We start from the raw sequence: 25,659 nt of genomic DNA, 5'->3' as shown, positions 1-25,659 counted from the left end.
ATTGAGGTTCCAAAATATTAATTGAAAATGGACAAAAAAAGTATTATTGCATTTAACTTATACACAAACCTACTCAACACAACAGAGCCTAATTTCTCGTTTATCGGTCTTTTGTCTATTGCACTCGGTGTACCTACACCATGGCCCCCACATCCTGAAACGGGCCTTCAGGCTAGGATATTTGGCGGGCCCCTACCTACCGCTAAAATTAAAGACAGTGTGAAACACTACATTAACGTTTTTCAAATTGTGTTTTAGTTCCAATTAAGGGTACTTATAAAGTGAATGATTGGCAATTTTTAATACATCTACTTTAATAATGGAGCTGTCGAGTATCGACACATAATGATCAGAAAATATATTGGACAATTATATAATTTAAAATGTACATGGCCATGAAGTATAATAGCGCCGCAGGCGACTTTTTTACTATTAAAACTAATTTATGATGTGTGTTTATCTCACTTATCTGGTCAAACCCGACACGCCGGGCCCCCCACAGCCCGCCCCCCCAGGCTAGAGTCCTGTCAGCCCTCCCCAGCCATGACCTACACCACTCTGGAATTCGGGTGGACACCGAGATTTTTTTGACAGTTCCATTAGGGATTGGGTTTCTAAAAAAACCCGGCATTATTGTTTCGAAATTTTTGTGTTAGAAATTAAAATCTAAGAAATTTTTCTAAAAAGGGTGCTGGAGAACTACAAATCATTTTTTTGTCGTGTTTTTATTTGTCTAAGCCCAAGGTATAATTTATTGGCTTTCAATTTCAATGTTTAAAATCATTCTGATAATTTGGTGCCAGGGCCCCTTGCCCCCCCCCCCCCCCCGATAGCGATATGCTCGAAAGTTTTAATTTTTTGGATTTGTTATTAATTATTATGGCTTTATAATAATATATTGTTTAAAAATGTATCTTTATTGTGCATTTTTCTTTGACTGTTTAGCGGTGACATATTATAGCTTATAAATCTTATATATAGAACGTAAGCATTAATTTAATGTTCATTATGATAACGATAATTACTTTTTGATTGCATTATTTAGCGCAGTTAGTTTCCCCTACCTCTACCACATTGACAAAAGCGCTTTATCAAAAACGGCCGCAGTAGCTTGCCGGCTACAGGCACGATCGAATAAACCGCGCTTTTTCATGACACGAGTTTCCATCTGAATCGGTATTTGAGCGGGCAAATTCCAAATTCAAATAAGTTCGACGAAATTCAAACGCAGTGTGGCCATGTTTGTTCAAAACGAAATACAGTTACGTAATGTCCTCTGAACAATGAATGATTAAAATATTGATTTCATCCACAACAAAAGCTATGACCAGATTATATTATAATATTATCTCTAAATATTATGTTGTCATAATAAGCGTGCATTTGAATTTACTTTGTTCTACTTATAACAAAACTTTTTTCTGTGATTGATTGTGACGACAACGACTGCAAATATTTGACTTAATTATGGAAAAGCAAGATAAAAATTTTTAGTTCCTGGTGTGATTTCACTTTAATACGTAGTGTTGTTTTATTGTTAAAATTATAAATTGTTTCACTAGCCGATGTCATAGATGTTTATAGTGCAGTGTGATTGAAACATATCTATTTTTTTAATTGGTGTTGTTTTAATTAATAAAAACAATATGACAGCTGGAAACGAGGAGCAAGAACCTTTACTGAGTGCATCGGCTGAGCACCAAAGAGCAACCTACAGTGCAAATCATGTTAGTATTATAATTATTATTAATTTATAATGCACATGTTTATTATATTTCAATGCATCTTGCTTTAATTATTAATTGATATCGACAGTTAAAGTAGGTACATAGGTGAATACTTACTTACCTACATCCAGAAATCCACTATGGAAGCAATACTGGTAAATTTAAAAAAATGGGAATAATACACATAAAAATAAAAGATTTTTTGATACTCATCGTAAGGCAGATGGTAGAGTAGTACCTGTCATGGAAGCCGTGGATGCGAGTTCGTATCCTGCGTTTTGATCCATCGTAAGGATCCGATGGTAATATCAAGGTGTACGTACATCCACTCCATAATATGTTATCACTAGCTTACTACAAGAAGATATCTACGTGTTTATGTGTATTCTATTATCCCGCACAGGTATTTTATTTATATACCTACTATAAAATACCAAAATAAAAAGAAGGCGATGATGATGATATGTGTAGGAGGTCGCCGAACTTCGGCCCGCGGACTCTTTGATAATGAAAAAATACATTCGAAAGAAAATGAAAAAATCAACAGGCAATAAAATTACAGAATAGCATGAGAAATCTCTACATTCTACAAGGACTAAACGAGATTTTGATAAAACAACAAAATAAAAAATATTTTTCAGTTATCATCTATATTTCGATTTCTTTGTCAATGTGTTGATGTGTGTCAGTGGCGTAACAAGGGATGTGCGAAGGGACAGCCACCTCGGGCACAGCTAGCAGTTTCTTAAGTAGAAGCGGAGTTTCAGACGATGTCTTTACCTACCAGAGGCACCTTGCGGAAAAATACGAAGCTTGCAATTTCAGACATTTTTTTGATAATTATTTACAATTTCAACTCAATTTTCATACACACTCTGTAGATAGAGAATGGTTAATAGTACGTTGAGGTTCCATAGAAAATTGGCACGTAGGACAAGCTGGAATGGTAGAAATTAATATAGGTACTGCATTAACTAATTATGAAAACATAACATTACAATTACGAATACTAATAATAAAATTAAATAGGTATAATGTATCATTGCTTATTACCTACTGATATAATAAATTCATCGTTATGTACAGGTATATAAATGTATTAATTGAACCGGCGTTTACGCGGTAGTGCATTATAATGTTTTTGAAACAAAACTAGCGTTGTTTTAAAACCATTAGGTATATAGGTGTTTCGATATTGGTTGTTGCCAATGATGTGTTTTTATTTGGTGTTATATTTCACTCAATGCATCCTAAAGCTGTTTCTACCCCCGAATGAGTGCCTGTTACTTCCGTTTCCGTGAGTGAAATAAAAACCGTGCTTCTGACGGAAGTCAATGAATAATCTACCTAGACACGTACAGTGATGCATTATTCACACCTTAGATATTCGCACTAATGCGGAGCAAACTCACGAGGCAAAGTGGTTATCCCCTCGCTCAAGATTATGGTTCTTCCTCTGAATAACACAATATGAAAATGAAACATTATAATGAATTTGACCCAACTGCGAGATTCGAGATCGCGACCCACGGTTTCGGAGACGGGTGTTCTAGTATTACACCACTGCGAGCAGTGACGTTCCATGGGAGTAGGCGTAGGGTATCCATTGTAATACATATTACATTGACGGTTTATCGCACAGGCATTTTTTTATAAGGGTGCCTTCAAACCTGTCAGCACCAATACCTCCTAAAACTACCACAGTTTGAGAGTAGATTTTGTGGAAATGCTCATAATTCTCACTAGATGGTGTGTACCTATGACAATTTAAGATTTTTGGTGTATTTAAAAAAAATTAAAATTAAATATAACTTAAATTATATAGGTAAGTGCTAGATATCAAATATAAATGAAGGGTCCACTCCAAGACCGTTGATTGTCACAGAATGTTTTATTTTTAGTTATGTATGCCATTCGATAGCCTAGTTTATAGGGCAACTTTCTGCATTTTTTACCAACCAATATTGCTCACAGTTTTGAGAAAAACGACTTTTTCTAAAAGCGACACACGGCTAGATTGCTGAGAGTCACGCGTCTACATAGGAATACCACTGAATGTCCCATAGTTTACTCGCCATTTCAGCTGTCAGTGTTGTCAACTTGTCAAACTGTCGACCTTAAAGGTTAGGTTAGGTTAAATGCAGGTGAATTCCAACTACCTGGTCCAGCATACAACAACAGACTACCGATATCGACTGCAAAATACAATGAGCTGCAGTTCCTGAAGAAATTTTGCCGACTTGAAACATAGGAATATTATGATATTTAAAAATTAAAAATACATTCATTTATTTCTCGACACCTGTATTTTTTTGCAACCGTTTTAAACTTTTAAATGCAGATATCTCAAAATCACTTTAGTTGAACGTTCACCGGTCTTGCAGTGGACCCATAAAATATTGGCTTGGTTCAATTTACTTGTGATAAATTTTATTATTATACAAACAACAAAACTATCAATGACTTCAAAAAAATATGTATATAGTATCTATAGTTGTGCTACTTTTAGCCGAATTATATTATAATAACTAATATTATTGAACATACATCATTGAAAACATCTCAGATATTATATACCCACTAGAAAAAATCTTTTTGAAAATACAACATAATATTATATATAATATAAAATACAACGTTCAACGGGACATGAACGTGTATTCACTGGATTCACACCAATGTATTTTACCAATTTAAGCTACGGGCGTCCAATCTAATTACAAAGAAATTAACTGGTAGTTTTTACATTAAATGATTATCAAATTTCATTAATTTTTGGCTATCGGTTTGTGTGTTTTAAATCAAGGAACCAATAATTAAGGACCCTAAATTTTTGTGATGACGTAATTACACTTGCCTATAATTTAATAAAATATTTCTTTTATCAACTTCTCAAGATTGGAAAAAAATTTCTAGTAGGCAATATAAAATAACGTTACAATCTCAAATCTTGTGAATTATTCGTTGAATTAAAGAAATCGTTTATTAATATTATTGAATTGACGTAAGTACTTATATTATTTTCATTATGTTGAATGAATTCAGGAATTACTTGATAGTAAATCTTAATAATTCATTACTATTGCTTATTTACATTAATTTGTTGCTTATACCCCGCATATACAAATTTTATTATTTTACGACTTGTTCGTTCACACGTAAAAAAAATATGAAAGTTGACTTGATTCTTCCCTTCTGTATGATCCCATACAGGACTCAATCTTCTTTTTCAGATCCGCTACGGAGTGGTTCATTTCCCGGCTTATATTTCTTCACACATCTTCCCTAAACCCCTATTCGTGTATTCTAGGAACATTGCGAGTCCCAAAGCCATCTGCAGTTACTTTATAATAAAATTATTGAATCAGCTTAACAAATAATGCGAGCAAGCGAGGCAAAATATTATCGTCCTGAGTGTGCGCGGCAATCGCCGATTTCTTATTGTCAATGAACTTAACGCCCGTTTCAGACGGAACACCGGTGTCGCGCTCGATATAATATAGGAGGCCTTTGTATTCGAATAAAGGGGTATTTGTATTATGTTTATGAACGCCCAGATCTAATGAGTCAACTCATAATTTCGCGTTATAAATTAGAACATAAAACTGACTGCGGTAATAAAAACAAGTGTATCGGCGGCTTGTGAATGTAGCGGCCGAAGGAAAAGTGCACCGGCCACGCGTTGACTCATTAGCTCTGGGGCGTTCATAAACATAATACAAAGGCCTCCTATAGTATATCGAGCGCGACACGGTGTCCCGTCTGAAACGGACCTAAAGTTGAGTCCGCATGTGTGGACTCAACTTAAGGGTCGATATCAAAATTCTGTAAGATAATGCTCATTATTTATAGTCATGTTACTTAATTTTATTATGTATTTTCGTTATTATCATATCATTAATTACTTACCCTATTTATATTTATTGCCTAAATAGAAAACATTATTGTGGCCTTATTTTTTGTTATCACAGATAAATATACTATGTTATAACAAAATGATAATTATTTGTAATTATTTATATATTTTCTGAAACAAAACATTAATGCTTATGTTTTATTCTCTTTATAGAGACAATTTCTTTTTAAATTACGGTTTTAGCGCTCTGTTCAGTATGCCGTGAGTAGGTAAATTTCATTTTAAAAAACTCGTTATTAGACCATTATTGTCCGCGATAATTCGCATAAACAAAACAAGTACCTACAACCTAAAACAAAAGTTTCGAAGTTGAAGAACATGGCTTAATAATATATAAATATAGATTCATATTATGAAATCATAATAGGAATCATACACACTAGGTATAGTGCTCCTGTGACACTCTGAACATTTGAATTTTAAGGACGGTATACGTCAGCATAACTGGCGGAAAGGTGGTGGATGTAGCAAGGTTCTCACGAATTATATATTTTATCGAAATATTTACAAAATTAAGTGAGAATAAATAACCTATATATTATGTTTATCACTCCATGAAAAAGAACATAAATATTAAAACATTTTTACTTTATCGTAAGTTTTAATTTTCAATCTCAGCTATTTATAAAAATATGATTAAGTATTTTTTAACATGGATTTCTTTGAAGATATAATATGTATGTAGTCCCGTTATATTGTACATGGATAACATATTACAAAATGGTTCTTTGTCTAAAATCAATTTTGGCAAACCCAGCCTTAGACTGTAGGGAATCCAGTGTGTTATCATGCGATGTTCCTACATATTATTCACGTTGATTTTATGGTAAGGAAGGTAGGTACAGTTCAGCAATACTTTTGAGTATTTGCGGAAGTAAGTACTAAACCAATATGTTATAAATTGTCCATGAATGTTGAATATAACATTGTCTGACGGCGCGTGCCGAAACGAAGAAGCCTTAGACATTCATTGAGGTATCAATTTACAGATTGTAAAACGAAGTACTTACGTAATACCGATATTACGTATGAAAAAAACTCGCATAGGGTCCGATATAGAGACAATAATAATAAGAGCAGTAATAATATTATATAAAAGTATGATAATGACTAGGAAGCCAATCTCGAGATTAGTATGAGACTTCCGGCACTGAATCTGTCACATTGCTATTGTTTCATAGTAGTGTTGTAATATTGCACATTCAAATTATTACTAGTCAATTTATCATTTGCATTACAATGTTCGTTATTATTTTGTTCAAAGATTCCTTTTATTAAAGAATATAGTATCTTAAGGCCAATTACACTTGCAAATTCTCACACCGATCGTTAGCGTTGATCGTCCACGATCATGAAATTAATGTTGATCATTTTTACAATCGAAGATCGGTTGGGTGGATGCGGTGGATGATTACCGTATGTTCTCAGTAGTAGATTGAGTTATGCGCAAAAAATGTGAGTTTTTATAATTTGACCACGACTTTACAGAAGATCCAAAATTACATTTCGCTATTGGGGGCAATCGCAGACGATCGGCTTACGCATTTTGTGTTGAAAAAATATGGCTTTACCTGAAAAGTTTTACGGGAGTTTTAATACTATTACTTTGAAATATGTAATTTTAATTATATTTACGATTATTTATATTCTTATATATATTTCGGTCAGGTGAGTGGTTCAGGTGCAGGGAAGCGGCAAATATTTGACTCCATTATCTGATGTGGATTTTTGCCGCCTCATAAAGAAATTTCCGGATTTTTTAAAAAGAGAAATGGATATTAGCCACTTACTCTATATTCCATCTAAATACAAATTGGAACAACGTGTAAGTTTTATAGACCCAGTATTTGATGCTATGACCCGCGACTTCATAGGACATGTCTCATCCATCGTGGGTGCCTATATTTTCTATTTATTTTAAGATTTCTGTAATACTGTTTTCAAAAGTTATTGATATATTAGTATTCCCAATCTCGCTTTTTGTTATATTATTTACGTTGCATTAATTATGTTATATATATCATGGAGTAAGCTTTATACTTTATTTTTTAACAGTCACCAGATCTCGAACACCAAGGAGATCAGAATGGATCGGATTTTGAACTGGGAACTCAAGCGCCGACGATGGAGCCGGTCATAATCAATGCGGGGTTCCGGCGATCGGGGTATGGTGCTATGGCGCCTACGCCTTACGGCCCCATTCGGAATTCATCGGAAATCACATACACATGGAGTGACGTGAATGTCTTCTCTACGGAACCTCCTGCGGCACGGCGGAATCGTCTTTTTAATATGTTCACACGCAAGAGTAAAAGACAGTCGCCGCCAGAAAGAAAACAGATACTAAAAAGTGGTGAGTTGATTTAAAAAAAAAGTATCTACTTTCACGTCATAATGCAATACTTACACATAAATCGTATACCAGGCATGTCAGACGCTTCGATCGAGAAATGGATTTTGGTCAATCAGACAATAGGTCTAAATTTTAACTGGAAGTCGTGGAAATATAAAAAAAAAAACCGTGTACACACGTTCAGCTCTAATAATATAATATGATCTCATTGAGAATTTGAAGGGAAAGCATTCATTTATAATTTTTATTTTTATTTTCTTAACCGGCTTACGTAAAAGAAATTTTAAAATTTGCCACGAGGAGCCTCGTGAGACCTCGTATAATTTAATTTGTATCCGTACACTCGCGGCCTACAGGAGGAGAGAGATAAATAGAAGATGTCAGCTTCCACTTCGCGTCGGGCAGTAAGCTCTTTGCACAGTGGGATAACAAAATTATTGTGTCCAAAAGAAGCTAAAACACCATTTTCACGGCGAATGGGACATCGAGTATTTCTTTGTGATAACGAAAGACAAAAATGTTGTATAATTTGTGACATCTCAGAGTCGTCAAACAATACAATGTGCCTGTCTAAGTTGGATTGACCTTGAATATGCCGCCTATCATAAAAGATTCCATTAGGTTGAAATTCTAGTTTCAACTTAATTTATTGTTAATTATTTATAATCTATCGATTGATGGCGCCGAGAATGTATAGTCAGTTTTCATTCAATGTGTACCTTGATAGATAGTTTTTTATACATTTTTTTATTATTGTCACTTGCTTGCTATTTTCTGTAATAAAAATACTTCAAAATATTGCAGCGGATATCACACTCAGCCGGTTCTCTTGAGTGTTTTTAGCAACGTTATCATGGCAGTACAACTTACACATAATAATTATCATTAACATTATGTATTTCTCAATATTCCTACGAGAACAGCAGCTCACCATATACATTTTGTGTTGTATCATAGGATGTTGACTCCATGGCCCCCACATTCTGAAGCGGGCCTCCAGGCCATGATGTTTGGTGCCCCCCCTACCTATCGCCAAGGTTAAGGACAGTTTGATGTTCTTAGTAGAGTTCAAAGAGTAAAGTAAGCGACCATTCGCTTTATTGGATAAATAGCCAATTTTATTAGTCAGGAAACACACATTATTATAAAATAGAATTCGATACGTGAATTATCATTTAATTAAATCAATCATATCTCATCAAATTGCATCACGCATCACATATTTTGAAATGATAATATTTTAAGACTATTAGTGCAAATGTGTGGTGTCTGTTTATCTCATTTAATTAGTCGAACCCTCATGCAGGGCCCCCAGGCTAGAGCCCTGTCAGTCCCACCCTTGTGGGGGCCACGTGGACTCTCATACTGTGTAGTGCTTTTTCGAATAGTTACATACAGAAAATCAGTCCATTTCTGGGTACAATTTCTCCGTAGGACTATAAATTAGATAAAATACCGAAAATATGTTTTTACTTCTCGGTATTTGCGACTCTCTTTGGGTATATCATTTTTATTTTAGCATACAAAGAAAGTTCTTTCTCAGCTCGAATTTTAGGATTTCAACAATGCAATCAAGTCCCTGAACATTTTTAGCCCGCCCATTTTTTTAGTTTAGGAATTGATCCTCAACTAATATTGAAAGTGGATCAAATGGATTCAATCGATATCTTTAGAATGTAAATAAATTTATGCCTACAGCGAATGGTGAAGCAAAACCCGGAGAAATCCTGGCCATTATAGGCTCATCGGGAGCCGGAAAAACTACCCTTCTGAATGCTTTGACGTTCAGATCAGCCAGTGGTGTAGTGGTGGGTGGTGCAAGGTTGCTTAACGGACGCCCTGTCTCAATTCAAGAACTGACACCACTTTCTGCATACGTCCAACAAGATGACTTGTTTATTGGCACCCTCACAGTTAGAGAGCATCTTATCTTTCAGGTATTTTAATTAACCTTTATTCATTAAATAAAAGTTGTAAATTATAAATTCTCGTTGTCAGTTTTTTCTGATAATTTTGAGCTTATACGTCTATAGAAGATCTACGGCAAAGGTGAAACTGTTATATGTAATGAGATCGGGCGCCTATACAGTAACTGTTTATCATAATAAATGTTACGAAAAATATGTAAATATTATATTATGAACATCAATGGAATAATGAAAATTTAACAAACTATATAACGTTGTAAGTCTCTGCGCCAAGTAAAGTCTACGCTATACTCAATAAATTGCTACGCCAGGCACAATCTAGTAATAATTACTAATTATTATACTACTATAGTTATTATTCTACTCGTGTTTAATGTCAGAGTGGTTACATTTACATTTCACCGTATCTGGTTCACCGCGAGCTGTTTTACAGGAAAGAGATGGCCGTATAGCATTGAGATAAAAACACGCAATGTTCGTCGAGCATCATTACAGACATTTATATTTCAATGTTATTAATTTTATTATATTCAACAAGACCATTAATTTGATATTGGTTGATATAAAATATCTGAGAATAACGCTGTCATTAACATCACATATTTGATAGGTATGAATGACTTGATACTTACGAGTACCTACAATTTTTTTTAAAATATAAATATATATTTATAATTTACTTACCTACCTATTTTTTCTGTCCTAACTTTGTATTCCGGTGGTTTTTATTACGTATTTATAAGTGTTTTATTTAGAAATGAATTTGATCTAAATACTATACGATCGTATATTTTCGATATAGCCGTTCACGGTGTACTGTAATACGGCCAACTGCATACGTACACATTTTCAAACACGTACAATTCCAGAGGTTATTTTCATCTGATGAATATCTAACTACTTACAAATAAATTATTAGATTTTTCAATTATTAAATCTCAGTGGATACTTGCTTAAATAATATAATTTTTAATACAAGTTTTAACTTTTTAGGCACTTGTTCGAATGGATAGAGGTATTCCATATAGCCAAAGAATAAAGCGGGTGGATAGTGTAATTTCGGAAGTGAGTATAATCAGTAATAAAAATAACTATTTTACAACAAAAAATTGACAATATGTATTATAATAATAAGTTGCCCTAAAAAACTATTTTAACCGAAGATCGCTTGGGTGTGCTTTTAGCTGGCCCTTACAAAATGTCAGGATACGTTAATTGGTATCCCAGGCAGACTGAAAGGAATTTCAGGTGGAGAAATGAAAAGGCTTTCATTTGCGTCAGAAGTGTTAACAGATCCACCATTGATGTTTTGTGATGAGCCTACTTCCGGACTGGATTCTTTTATGGCATTAAATGTTATCCAAGTAAGTGTTTATATAAAAAAAAACATTAATATAATAATAGTTTTCATTAATTACTCGGATTACTGCCATTATGGTTAATTTATTTTATAAGATAGTATAGTAAGTAGTGTAATATCGAATGAAGAATATCGATAGGTATTTGGTAAAGTACTGTAAAGTGAAGTATTGATATCGACATCTATCAGAACTTGTATTTATCCTTACGAAAGGTAATTTGTCCTCGACGCCCTTATCTCCTTATTAGATTCTCACAAAACAGGCATTTCATCACAAGATCATTTTTTTTTTTTAAATTTTAACTATCAAAAACCAAAGTATCGTGTGATTCAAGTGTCAATGCGGTATAACGAGTATATCATCTGAAGTAATGTGTCAAAATATTAGACAAATAGTGTCGATACTTTAATGTTTGAATACATTTTTTGCATCCCCAAACATTGTAAGTAAGTTAGTGAGGGAGAAGGTGATGAGTTGATTGAGACAGCGGTAGTGGAGATGGAAGCGAATTTTTATTGTCTTGATCGCGGTGAGCTAGGTGCTTAGACCGAGCCGCGATATAAGTAGCGACGACTACCGATCTACTGTTAAGCAGGTGACTGTGCCGAGTGACCGGACTCGATATGAGTGGTAGAGGAGTAACGGACATATGATGAGTGGCGAGTTATGGATCATCATACATAAAAATGTAGTCCATACATTACAAGAGACGTTGTGACAATTAAATAAATCATAATATATGCTGTTGATCTAGGTTATGACTGAGGAAATGCTGACAATCGCTTCCGCCACTTCTGGTTTTGTTTTGACAACAAAACATAAATATTAAAGTGTGTCACACTTGTAATGCTGAGTGGTGTGATTACTATAGCTTACAGATTACAAGCTACACTGAACCTTGTAATGATTTCACATGATAATGTTGTAGATTTATTTTATGTGAAATCTATTTATAAATTATAAAGGTACATAATTTGTAATACCGCAGAAACATGCCTATCAAAAAAAAATGGATAGTACCGATTAGGACTCAAACTTTCATCCATCAGATTCCGGCCAATTCGCTTTGCCAACCAGTTAAAATGTGCCATACCAATTATGCTGAAATTTACTAATAACTATGCGTACGAGGTTTATCTAAAAACACTGTTAATATTGGCAATACTTTTCTGTGACTTTATTGTTTATGAAATCCGCTAGATGCAATTCGATATTTAAAAATATGTATATTATGTTTCTTTAGTATAATATTCCAATCCAATACCTACTACATTAAATCATGTGTAATTTTTATTGAATGCAAAATAGTTTTATCACAGAGGTGTTGACAATCTGTATTTCTTAAATATTTAAAATACGATTTATGCAAATATAATGAATGCATAATACATAATGATATTATGTAAATTAATGATCGCCACACGATAATCATTTACATGTTAAAATTATTGCACCGTAAATAATCTTTTATCAATACAATGCTCAAACAGAATACTTAATATGAAAATAGCTGCACACTTACGATTAAAATTATTTTATATTATTAGAAACTTTATTCATCGGCGTTATTATAGTAAATTTATTTTAACAAAAAAAAAATATTAACAATGAAAAATGTTTCTTTTGAAATATGAACGTATCATATTCTGTAGGTAGCGCTCCTGAGATAAATAAGGCATTTTCTATTGAATGCAAATAATAAATTGTGGCGATATTATTGAAATAATTTTTCAAACCAGTATACTTATTTTCGAAGCGTTAATATTGTCAGTACATACATGTCGCACCCCTAGACCTGCACTGACGTAAGTCTGAATTTTGCTGTTTTGAGTTATGAATGCAGTTCAATTACATTTATTTTTCTCTATCTCAAAATAACACTGGCGTATCTCTAAAAAATATATATAACGAGATATACCCCTAACTCCAGTGTTATTTTAAATAAATTGAGGCAAATATCAAGAAGAACACTCCAGTAACTCTGATACTCTTAAATAAATCCCACCAGAAAGATATATTTTTTTCCAATTCTAAAAAAAGGGACATTGTCCTTACGTTAATTGTGATTAGAATTGCAGTGGTCAATGACTTCGTGCCTTCTCAGCATTATTTCGACAGTGTAATAACAATTACCAAATCATTTAAACTATCGCACAATAGTCGCATCTACAGTCAGCATACTCAGAAATGCAATAATGCAGAGGCCAGCAGATTTCTCAATTGCAAACTTCATCAGCAATGACTCGCAATTTACCGAATATTCATGCATATAATTAGCAGGTCATAGTTGATTCGTTGCTCAGTTTAAATACCTATTAGTATCAATCATAATCTCCGTCCGATCAGTAAGCTTCGTGTAAGTCGCTCCTGTCCCACGAGTTCGGACCTAGGGACAATATATAACATAAGTATTGTAACATAACCACTGTAACATACCTACTATTGTACCAACTCTTTACACTGCAAATAAAACTCGCTCCTGGATCCATCGGAGCAACCACCACCAAATCTCGACTTCTCATCTCTTCTCCTGACGACTCTCCATATCCACCTCCTGGTCTCCCCCCCCCCCCCCCCAACACAGCGGTTTCGTCCCTCAACCACGAGACTCACAAAAGAATTGAATTTAAATAGCTAATACATTAAAAAAAATCTTTATTATTTGATTTTATAATATTTGTGCTTACAAAATATATTTAAACTTATTTTCATAACGAAAAATGCTAGTTTATATCCCCCGTATTTCACGATTCTGGCTATATTATTCACATACATAAATTGAAAACACATGTAAAAAGATTATAACAAAAATACACCCAACCGGATTCGAGCCCAATAGTTCAAGAAAGAATGTTACATTCTTAAATCTTGTGAATTATTTGTCGAATAAAAAAAAAAAGTTTATTATGTTATTCTCATTCACATTCGGTATGGATCATGGTCGCCTCCCGAATAGGTAACGTAACAAGTTTTTTTTTTACACTAGAATGCGTGCTATCTTTTCGCTCAACCAATGAGATTCATGCGTTGTCCCTAGATATCCATTAAAAACATCTACATTTTACAGACGTAGTGTTTGAATTCGCGACTCATGGATCCAATAGCCACCCATCTTAAAACAAAATTTTAATTGTAATACTTACGAAATTAATTGGTGATGTTTATTTGGTAAGGTACTCAAAGGCTTGGCCCAGCAAGGCAAAACAGTGATATGCACAATTCACCAACCATCGTCGGAGTTGTTTGGGATGTTTGACAAATTGTTGCTGATGGCTGAAGGACGTGTCGCATTTCTTGGAACGCCTGATCAGGCAACTGATTTTTTCAATGGGTAAGCGGTAAATTTATAAATTTATTTACTGTCTATGTTTATTCACATTTATTGCTATCTGCTATTGCCAAGTCAGAACAATGATTTGTAAGACAATTCTAGATATATGTCATTATGATGACGTAGGTTTTCTAATTTATTCAATGGAGATTAATGGATTTTTACTAAAATTACGACCCAATTTTAAACTCCAATGGAAGGTTTTACAGAATATATTTTATAATATATATCATCACCTCAAAACTACACTTAGATAACTTGATTTTCACTGTTTTTGAGATAGGTCTTATCTACAAAACGATAAAACTAGGTAAGTCAGAAGTTAATGGGAACTGTATTAATTTTATGTTTGAAAATATTAGATAACTTTAAAACCATAAATGCATTAAATAAATAATAAATATACAATATTTTTTAATACAATTGAACATTATTTAATTGTTTCCAATTAGACAAGCTCAATTTTCTATTTTTATTTTAAATAATAATAATTATAGCATGTTAATCAAGTAACGTTTAAATTTCATTTTCCCAACAATGACTAAATCAAAGTTATCTAGTTCTAGTTTTGAGGTGACGATATAAATTATATGTGTGTTAAGTAAACATTAAATAAAAAATTAACGTTCGTATTGTAAAAAAAATAATAATTAGCTAAGTGAAATCTATAATCACGAATATCTTATAAGACAAAATAGGCACCTATATGAATTTTCTTAATTTTAAATACTTAAGTATATTATGTAATCAAGAAATTAATATTGATTCCCATTATAACGGCAGATAGGGCATCATTATAGTACATGTGTGTAGATGTATACATATTTCCTTCGATATAACGTAGTGCATGGTTTATAATAAATAATAATAGTGATGCATGTGAGTCGATTGCTACCAGCATGCAGTGTCTGGCACTTAGTTTTATCTTATAAATATGTACCTACATTCAATTTGTAATATAGAGCAAAATAATAACATGTCTAGACTCGAGAGAGAATATAATAATAAATCATTATCCGCGACACTTTCTTGTACCCTGTGCGACCCGCGAATACTTATTATTAGAAAAGAGATAAATAATAAGCTCTATTGATGAAACGGTTGTGCATTGATTAAGGGATTTGCATAAATACTTTTTTGTAGGTCATTCACATTTTTTTTGTTATAAAATAAATAACACATCGCGTTGTGCACTTGTAGGACAAACAACGTTTACGCGACGTTGACATTATTGGCTTTAGAATGTGGTCACGATTACGTGTAGCTGAAAACTCTAAAAAATATATTTGTTTATTTAATTTTTTTATTTTTTTATTTAAAAGGTTATCGTCGCGGTTTTTTATAACTTTGTCGCTCTATCAATGCACGAAGTCGTTCGAATATCCCGATTCACATTACTTTCTAATATGGGAAATATACCTGCATTTTTACAATGCTATTATCATATTATATTGAAAGTTTTTCTGACTTAAATTGGTGCCAGATTTTTTTTTCGATAAAAGTAGTCTGACTGAATACCAAATCTTCTAACCTTGTATATTAAAATTTAAATATATTCAAGATTACATTAAATACATGCGTATATCTAACAGTATCAAATACATACGACTTTGATAAACTAACACGAGGCATCCATAAGTGGAAAATCACGAATATTTTTATTGTTTCAATGATTAATAATGCACACCTACACGAAAAAAACGTTAGGATGATGACATTATCATTATGTTATTTATTGTCATCGAATAATGACTTAAACGTTTTGAATTTAGTTCTCATTGTAATGCATTATGCATTCGGTTATAATATATCTATTTGAAAGCCAATATATCGATTGTATGAAAGTTTTATAAACTATTTATATGTTATTTATTTTATTCAACGAATAAGGCACTAGATTTATTCATTCTATATCGAGAACATTCTATATACTGAATATATATATATACTTAATCTGAAAACATCTCATGCATATACACACTACAAAAAATCGTTTTGTAGAAAAAAATACGACACCTGACGGGCTTGAGCCTGTATCTGCTGGATTCGCGCCAGTATGCTTTTCCAATTATTAAACTACGGGCATCTTACTGAACTACTCAAATCTTGTGTCTTATTCGTTGAATAAAAGAAATAGTTTATTAAAATTATTAGCAAGTCTAAGTACGTTATAAAAACTAAAAAATGGAGTGATCCACGACGTCGGTTAGTAATTAACTCATTTTGTGCTGACAACGCGACTGGCGCGTTTGCATTAGTTGGCCATTCGATATAATTAACATGATATTTAAATGAGGTAATTAATTAGTTATTATCTGGTCAGCAGTGAATTTATTAAGGAATTAATTGATACCTACCTTAATTTAATATACTAAAACCGATAGCCAACATTATAACGCAATTCGATAAGCATTTCATGTAACAACTACTAGTTAAATCGTCGTAGTTCGGTAAGAAGCCCGTAGCTTAATTGTAAAAAGCATACTGGAGCGAATCCAGCAGATACAGGTTCAAGTCCCGTCGGGTGTCATATTTTTTCTACAAAATGATTTTCTAGTGTGTATATGCATGAGATGTTTTCAAAATAATTCTGTCATTGTTTGTCTTGTCATATAATTTATCTTTTCTATACTAACGAAAAAGTGCCTGTCTGTCCGTTTTTTCAGCTTATAACTAAAAAACTTATTCTTTCCTCTTAGTCTTAGTCAATGTGCGCTCATCAGTTGGGGCATATGCACTACTTAAACTATTATAGACTACATTATATTTCCTAAGTGTAATAGAGTTTATTTTGATATCTCAAAAGGTTCTTAGTAGTAGTAAGTTACAAGATAGGTACAACTTCTCGAAAATAACGCACTGTAGACAGATAACAACGTTGAAATTGTAAAGTGATTGTGGGCAGAGAGAAGCGTGCCTTCACCCAACCGTTGTACAATCAAGCACTTGAAATTATTCTTACAAATAGGTAGAATGGTCAGATACCATGAATATAGTGGTTAGATGAGGACCGTGATGAACCATTCTCAAGCGAATAACTTACCAAAGTGTACTAAGTATATGTATGAATGCGAACTCTGCTCAAATCAATGGTGTCTGTTGATTTTATTCAGTGGGTAATCCTGCATCATAGATGCATCGATTAGGCAACTTTTAAAATACTACGAGGGTGGGTCAATAAGTCCTTAGAAAAGCCGACAAGTGGCGCGACTAGTACTGTAAGCGGTTTGTTTTCATGCAGCGGCACTACCGATTCAGTATGCTGCGAAGTTTCAATCAGATTGGTCGGGTTGTTGTGTGTTTTTCGTACATTTAAAAAAAAAAATTGCTTGTGGAAAATGGAAAAATGGAAAATGGAGAAAATTGAGTTTAGAGCTGTTATTAAACATTTTAATATAAAAGGGTTAACAGCAAAGGAAATAAAAAATGAGTTGGATTTAGTTCACGGCATATCTGCTCCTTCACTTGCAACTATTTATAACTGGTTAAATGAATTTAAACGTGGTCGTACATCAACAAAGGATGAGCCACGCTCAGGACGTCCTGTAGAGGTGACTACACCAGAAATGATCAATAAAATCCACGATATGGTGTTAAGTGACCGAAGATTAAAGTTCAGTGAGATAATTGAGGTTACAGGGATCTCAAAAGGTAGCGTCATTTCTATTTTACATGACAAATTGGGCATGAAAAAAATTTCTGCAAGATGGGTGCCGCGTTTGCTCACAGTCGACAATAAACGCAATAGGGTGGTTGCCTCTAAAGCCCTGTTGCCGCTCATGCAACGCAATCCAGATGATTTTTTTCGTCGCTTTGTGACTGTAGATGAAACATGGATACACCACTATACTCCCGAGACGAAAGAACAGTCAAAGCAGTGGATTGCGAAGACAAACCATGTCCAAAGAAGGCAAAAACCGTAAAATCAGCTGGTAAGGTTATGGCTACTGTATTTTGGGATGCACGTGAAATTATTTTCGTTGACTATTTGGAAAAAGGAAAAACAATAACAGGGGATTATTATGCATCTTTATTGGACCAGCTAAAAAACGAAATTGAAGAAAAATGGCCTCATTTAAACAGGAAAAAAATCCTCTTTCATCAGGACAATGCCCGTGTTCACACATGTTTACGATCAATGGCTAAAATTGAAGAATTGAAGTTCGAATTGGTCGACCACCCACCGTATTCGCCAGATTTAGCCCCCAGTGACTTTTTCCTTTTCCCAAACTTAAAAAAATGGCTAAGTGGACAACGTTTTTTTTCAAATGAAGAAGTCATCGATCGGACAAATGCTTATTTTGAGGACCTTCCGAAAACTTATTTTTCTGACGGTTTAAAAAAAATTGAGAAACGTCTAACCAAGTGTATTGAGCTCCAAGGAGATTATGTTGAGAAATAAAAAAAAAATACAAAAATAAAAACTGTTTTAATGCTTTTTTCTAAGGAATTATTGACCCACCCTCGTATCTAAAAAGTTATCAAATAAGTTCAATGGTGAGTAGGAACCTATTTATAGCAATGTCTCTTTGCTTCTTCTCATCCTTTAGATGGCGCTTCAGCTCAACTCCAGCGATGAGTTCCTCCGCCACATCTAGCCAACGCAATCCTTAGCTGTGACCCTTATTTTTTTAGTCTTTGACATTTAAAAGCGCTCTTGAATGGTTCCACTTGAATTTCCAACAAGGAATATTTTTGATACTCGTCTCTCTGGCATTCGCCTATCTAGTTCAGCTTTAGGAGTTTTACGAATGTGGTATTGTTTTCTAGACTCCAACTTTACTTACGGGTATATTTATATTCGCCGCAGAATATTCATCTCAAAGGCGTCAATCAGTCCTGTTGCGTTTACAGTTATCGTCTGTGATTCGCTTCCATACACGATGACTATGTGAGTGACAGTTACATCATCGCATAGTTATCATGAAACTAATACAAGAATAAACGTCTCCTTTATGTATTTACTTAAAATACTTTGTGTTTCTATGTTTGAAATACCGTATAACCAGTTTTCAGTTCTGACGTTTGAAGCATTCATTGATAATCATGAGCCTATGCTTCAAATACACTCTATGACGATCGGTCATATATATGTCGAAAAACCAGTTTCTTATGTTGGCGTCCTGTGTCACAGGGTGTCACAGAGTGTAAATATGAAGTCATAGCTGTCATACAATATGTATGTATAAATGTCAGAATGGCATAGATTTGATCATAGACACTAAAACGCTCTTAGCATATATGTGCCCGATCGTCATATAGTCTATTTGAACCATTCAAAATATTATTATGATCAATCTTTTTTTAGGTTGGGAGCACCATGTCCTGTTAATTACAATCCCGCCGATTTCTTTGTCCAACTTTTAGCTGTAATACCCACCAAAGAAGAAACCAGTAGGCAATCGATAGAAATGATATGCGATGCCTTCCACAAATCAGACATTGGATCGCGGTTAGCGCTACAAGCTGAGGTCCAAATTTCAAAAAACGTAAGTGGATAACATTGCATATTTATGTATATTATGTAATGAAGAAAGCAACACACTTAAACATAAATACATATATTTTTGGCCACACGAACAGCAACAGACTGCTGCAGAAAAAATAATGCTTCAAAAATATATCAGTGTTAATAATTATATTTATTGATTAAGGTTTTTTATTATAACATTTAATTACGGAATAATATATTATGTTATTTTATTTTTTAATTTGATGAAAAGTGGGGTTTAGTTATTTTTGTTTTCGAAAACACTTTTCTGTAAATTTTAATATATTAATACTTTGGACGCTGAAGACGCACATGCGCGTAATGACCAGGCGGCCGAACGATGTAATTAACGTGCATTTTAAAGGTTCTAATTAAAATCTCATTATATAGTCAGCAGCGAATGAGTTAACGGCCCACATACTCAGCGTACGTCAAAATGGAGCTTTTATGCTATTTTCAAAACATGATCCTGGACATTCCTTAAACGTTGTAGATAATCTATTTACATAACTTTGAAGCCTTATTATCCTTTATATTTATTTTAAACATTTGATGACTGCATAAAGTATTTTTATTACATAAAATAGTATTCTTTTAATCCTCTCGCTCTAATGTTTTATAATATAGTCATATTTCAGTACGTCCATGTGAAGTGGTGTTAAGATTTTTTATATTTGTTAATTTTTAAAAGCATTTATAAAACCATTAGTAAAATTTATGTCGACATTATTATAGTGAGATATTTACAAAAAAAATATATATTGATAATCTCTGTGATCCCAAATTTGACAAGAATTAGGCATTTTACTATTCAAAAAATGGGCAAGATTTATACATTTAATGATACTTTTAAAGATACTGATCATAAGTTATATCTTTGACCATTCAAATGTGATAAACATTCTACGAATAATGTTTGCTTTATAATAATTATTGACCTAAGAATAAGGTAGTATTTTTTTAAAATACGCCATTTCTATTGTCATTTCCCAGTGGCTAAGCTACAACATACGGCCGTAGCCATATCAATTGACAAACGATAAATGAAGCAGGGAGTAAGATCATGGGTAACGCACGTGTTTGAACATATAACGTTTAAAAAAAACGGTTAGGTACATGTTCAAACATGCGCGTTACCATGATCTTACTCCCTACTTCATTTTTTATCGTTTGTCAATTGATGGCTACGGCCGTATGTTGTAGCTTAGCCACTGGGAAATGCCAATAGAAATGGCGTATTTCAAAAAAATCTACCTTAATCTTAGGTCAATAATTATTATAAAGCATACATTATTCATAGAATGTTTATCACATTTGAATGGTCAAAGACATAGCTTATAATCAGTGTCTTTAAATGTATAAATCTTGCCCATTTTTTGAATAATAAAATGCCTAAATCTTGTCAAATTTGGGATCAAAATCTTAACACCACTTCACATCGACGTACTGAAATATGACTATAATCTAAAACATTAGAGCGAGAGGTTTAAAAGAATACTATTTTATGTAATAAAAATACTTTATGAAGTCATCAAATGTTTAAAATAAATATAAAGGATAATAAGGCTTCAAATTTATGTAAATAGATTATCTACAACGTTTAAGTAATGTCCAGGATCATGCTTTGAAAATAGCGTAAAAGCTCCATTTTGACGTACGCTGAGCATGTACCCCCTTAATATATATTCGTACAAACATATTATATATTCTTTATAACACTACAACCTGCCAAGAGTCTCAATGACAGTACTGTAATTAGTGATGGACGTGAAACAATCACATACAGTAGACACCCACCCAGGCTTTGAGGAAATTACAAAAAGATATTGTGACTTCACCAGGAGTCGTGATTAGCTATCAGCTTGTGTGTGAGTCTAATGAGGCTAGTTAATTCAATATACCTGGTGTTAGGTGCGTTTTGTCATCTGCGGAAAACTTAAAAAATATTATTTTACACAAGCACGTGCACGAATCCTCGGTTAAATAATGTATACAAAACAATTATAACATCATATTGTCAAATATGATGAAGAAACTTGCTGTAGGTATTACGTCTAAATGTAATAAAACGAAGTTTAATGGGTTTCGCGTTAATGTTGCATTAAAAATTGAACTTGTAATATACTTCAGCAATTTTAAAATGGAAACCGCAAAAGGCCTCATTTAGCAGAAAAAGGGTCCTGCGGTATATTTAGATACAGTACTACCAACCAGTAGCGAAAGGTGGAGGTAGGCTGTTAAGATCCGCTATAAATAGTGCACATTAAACAATGTCAGTCATACGTATTTGTTTTCATTGAAATAAGACTATACTCAACAGATGGTGTCGGTTAGTTTTTTAAATTCAATTAAGCCCTGCGAAAACCAAACCATAATAGATAATGGTCAAAAAATACTCGTCTACCTATAAAATATTTAAAATTATGCAATTAAATGATATATACTTTTGAATATTTTATAGATAGAATAATATTTTTTGTCTATTATAGTTTGGTTTAAGCAGAGTTTAATGAATTTTAAAAAACTAACGAACACCATTTGTAATATGTATTCTTAATTCAACGAAAACTGAAAACAGAAAAATGAATGAAAAAGTGTGCACAATTTTGTCGTATCGCCCAAAGTATACCTAAACTATTATGGTTTGGTTTAGGCACTATTTATAGCGGATATTAACAGCCTACCTCTACCCTTCGCTACTGCTACCAACTAATGATCAGTATATTTGTATAAACAATCTTCATCTTTTTGCACAATAATTATACTATGACAAGATTGACAAGACGTATGCTGATCGTGGATTAAACAAAACGTCTTATTTATTGAATTTTAAAACTATGACTGGAGGACTGGCGGTAAAAAAATGATTATTTTTTCTCTACGACTTGACTTTCTCGCATGTGAAAATGGCAATGCTTAAAACCCTGTAGAAGAAAAAATAGTAATTATGATCCGGAAGTCGTTAAATTATGGTTTCTTTATAATGTTTACTTTATTTGTAGAAGAAGATGCCCTGGGAGTACGACGTGATGTGGGAAGGACAAGACCAAATAAGGTCACCGTATAAAGCATCTTGGTGGGCACAATTCCGAGCCGTTTTGTGGCGCTCTTGGCTAAGCGTTATCAAAGAACCGATGCTTATGAAAGTCAGAATATTACAAACGGTTGTAAGTACGAAAATTCTTTTATAGTTACATAGTAATAACGGAAATTAAAACACTGACTACATTGATATAGCATTTCATCAGGGGTCGGGGAACTTTTTTTGGGTATCACTCCAAAATATATTTGTTTTCGAGTTGCACAATATTTTATTTCTAGCAGATAACCAATTATACACAGTTAAGAAATTCCTTTACATTTTAAATAGTTCATTGAATCCATTTGTATGTATAATGCAGTCATATATGATTACGTAGATAAACAAAATCAATATTGACGTGGACATGTTAGAATATGGTAAATATAAATGAACGCGAATTTAAAATAAGAACGTTTCTTGGAATATTAATGTGTGTATTTAACACTTCTGAGAAATATGTAACCATTAGAAAAAATCTTTTAATTTTAGTACCTACTTTTAATAAAAAGATATAAGTACAAAATTAACGTAATTTAGAAAGCACTTCAGAGAGTATTGTTAAAACCGCTAGTTAACTTTGTCGCAATTAGATAATACACGTATAGCTTAGTGATCAGAGCACAGAAAGTGTTTTCAAATTATATGTTTTAAATGACTTACTGATAACAGCTTATGATACCTATATCTTGAACTATAATAATAATATAAAGAAATCGAAAGGCAAACTATGGTTGAATAATGGTTGAAATGGAAAAAGTAGCTTGAACTATGGATTTATTGCTTAACTACGTTTGATTGTAAATTCAATTTAATTGTTCAATTAGATGGTGGCGCTTTTGATTGGAGTGATTTACTTCGGCCAAAAACTGAATCAAGATGGTGTCATGAACATCAACGGAGCCATTTTCCTATTCCTGACAAATATGACATTCCAAAATCTTTTTTCTGTTACAAACGTAAGTACAAAATATTAATTTCCCCATAAATCACTCATACAAATCCATTAATTTCTACAAAACAGATATTCAACAGCAGCATGCATAGCACTTTTTGAATATTTTATGATTCGCTGATAGGCATACTGGATTGCAATACCAAATAAAACTATCAATACCAGCATTTCGGTATTTCATATTGAATACCGGTATTCGTTAAAACATTTCATCATGGCAATATTACTTTTCTCTGTGCCGTCAACTTTTCGCAAACAATGAAAGAAGAATTTGTCCAGTAACCGAATTCGATAGAGAGCATTTTTAGCTCTTACCAAATTCCTTCAAAAAAAATGTGTCATCCAAAACCGAAACCTAAATCTTTTCTTCACTCAAAATAAATATGTACTTGGTGGATTTTTTGTTGTTTATCACTTTTGTCGAATGACTTAGTCATTTTAGACATGGCTATTCTTCAATATTTCTGTTGTCTCAATACCAAAAGTACTGGTATTTTGGATTAAAACACCGGTATTCTGGTATCGATAAATGCCAAGATCCCGATTTTCAGAATAACGGAATTGGAATCCGTCAATGTATGTAGGTATCCACAATTAAGGATTCCTCGAGAGATGCTGGTTTTTTATAGAAACAATTTTGAAAAAAACTAGCTAATGACTCTTAAAACTGGAATATGCAAAGTGGTCCGGATTTGTATTTTAGTACAAATCAACCAGGGTTATAGACCTATGAAAATATGGCTTTTTGCATTCAAAAGGCCAGGCTGGTTATTATCAAGAGGTAAAATTATCATTACAATATTTTAATTATGCACGAGGTGTCGATATAGTTCAGTTTATTTTTTACGGAGCCAATAAATTATTTTCATAATATTTAAAGGTGTCTAGGGTAAAAATTGATAAACTATTTATTGTGTCAACTATCTGTCCTCTGTGACTACTTTCCAAACCACTAAAATCAAAGATACGTGAGAGCACGTGACTCCAAAATATGCATTTTTTCTTGAAATAGAAAAAAAATATCTATCATGCGTGAGATTAGTGGTGTGGCGTGATACGCGTGAGGTGACGTTAATATGGTTTGTATACATTTTGGCGGATTTTTTAAAGTGTGCGAGTGGGATAGGAGGATAAAATTATGTCTAAATACCATGTAAACCAATGTTTCACATTGTATGCCCATGATGCAAACTTACCGTGTGTTCACGTGATCGTTTTTCTAGCATAATGGCCAGAACACACCACCCTCACGTCACGTGATGTCACGATGTGATAGAGATAACACATGACAGCACGTGACGTGATGGTAACTTATGCGGGTCATAATCCACATTTTTCGTGGTAATTACGTCATTTTTATGAGTAACGATAATAATATTGTCGAGTATCGAGTCTACCCATAGAATAACTTATCACTTCGCGAACCCCAATATCATTGTCGCTTTCCCTCCACAGATTATTTGACATAAAAAATGGACGTAAGAAATAGGATACCTACTATATTATTTGAAAACACCT

The 25,659-nt window shown here is 33.2% G+C and overlaps 1 protein-coding gene across 1 annotated transcript in view; it reads left to right on the top strand.

Moving 5' to 3' along the window:
* The first annotated feature begins 1,103 nt into the window (after nt 1–1,103).
* The window catches only part of w (eye pigment precursor family transporter white), a 40,836-nt gene continuing 16,280 nt past the window's right edge, over nt 1,104–25,659 (top strand). Inside the window, exons 1-9 of the mRNA XM_085957843.1 lie at nt 1,104–1,727; nt 7,699–7,996; nt 9,695–9,933; nt 10,918–10,989; nt 11,109–11,288; nt 14,459–14,616; nt 19,925–20,105; nt 23,110–23,274; nt 24,014–24,145. Of these exons, the coding sequence (XP_085813969.1) occupies nt 1,647–1,727; nt 7,699–7,996; nt 9,695–9,933; nt 10,918–10,989; nt 11,109–11,288; nt 14,459–14,616; nt 19,925–20,105; nt 23,110–23,274; nt 24,014–24,145 (1,506 nt within the window). The 5' untranslated portion in view covers nt 1,104–1,646. The remainder of the gene's footprint in view (nt 1,728–7,698; nt 7,997–9,694; nt 9,934–10,917; nt 10,990–11,108; nt 11,289–14,458; nt 14,617–19,924; nt 20,106–23,109; nt 23,275–24,013; nt 24,146–25,659) is intronic.

This window comes from Rhyacophila brunnea, unplaced genomic scaffold (assembly GCF_057557595.1).
Source record: "Rhyacophila brunnea isolate RB1 unplaced genomic scaffold, BYU_Rbru_1.0 scaffold_7, whole genome shotgun sequence".
NCBI classification, from domain to species: domain Eukaryota; kingdom Metazoa; phylum Arthropoda; class Insecta; order Trichoptera; family Rhyacophilidae; genus Rhyacophila; species Rhyacophila brunnea.
This window is presented reverse-complemented; position numbering and strand designations above follow the sequence as displayed.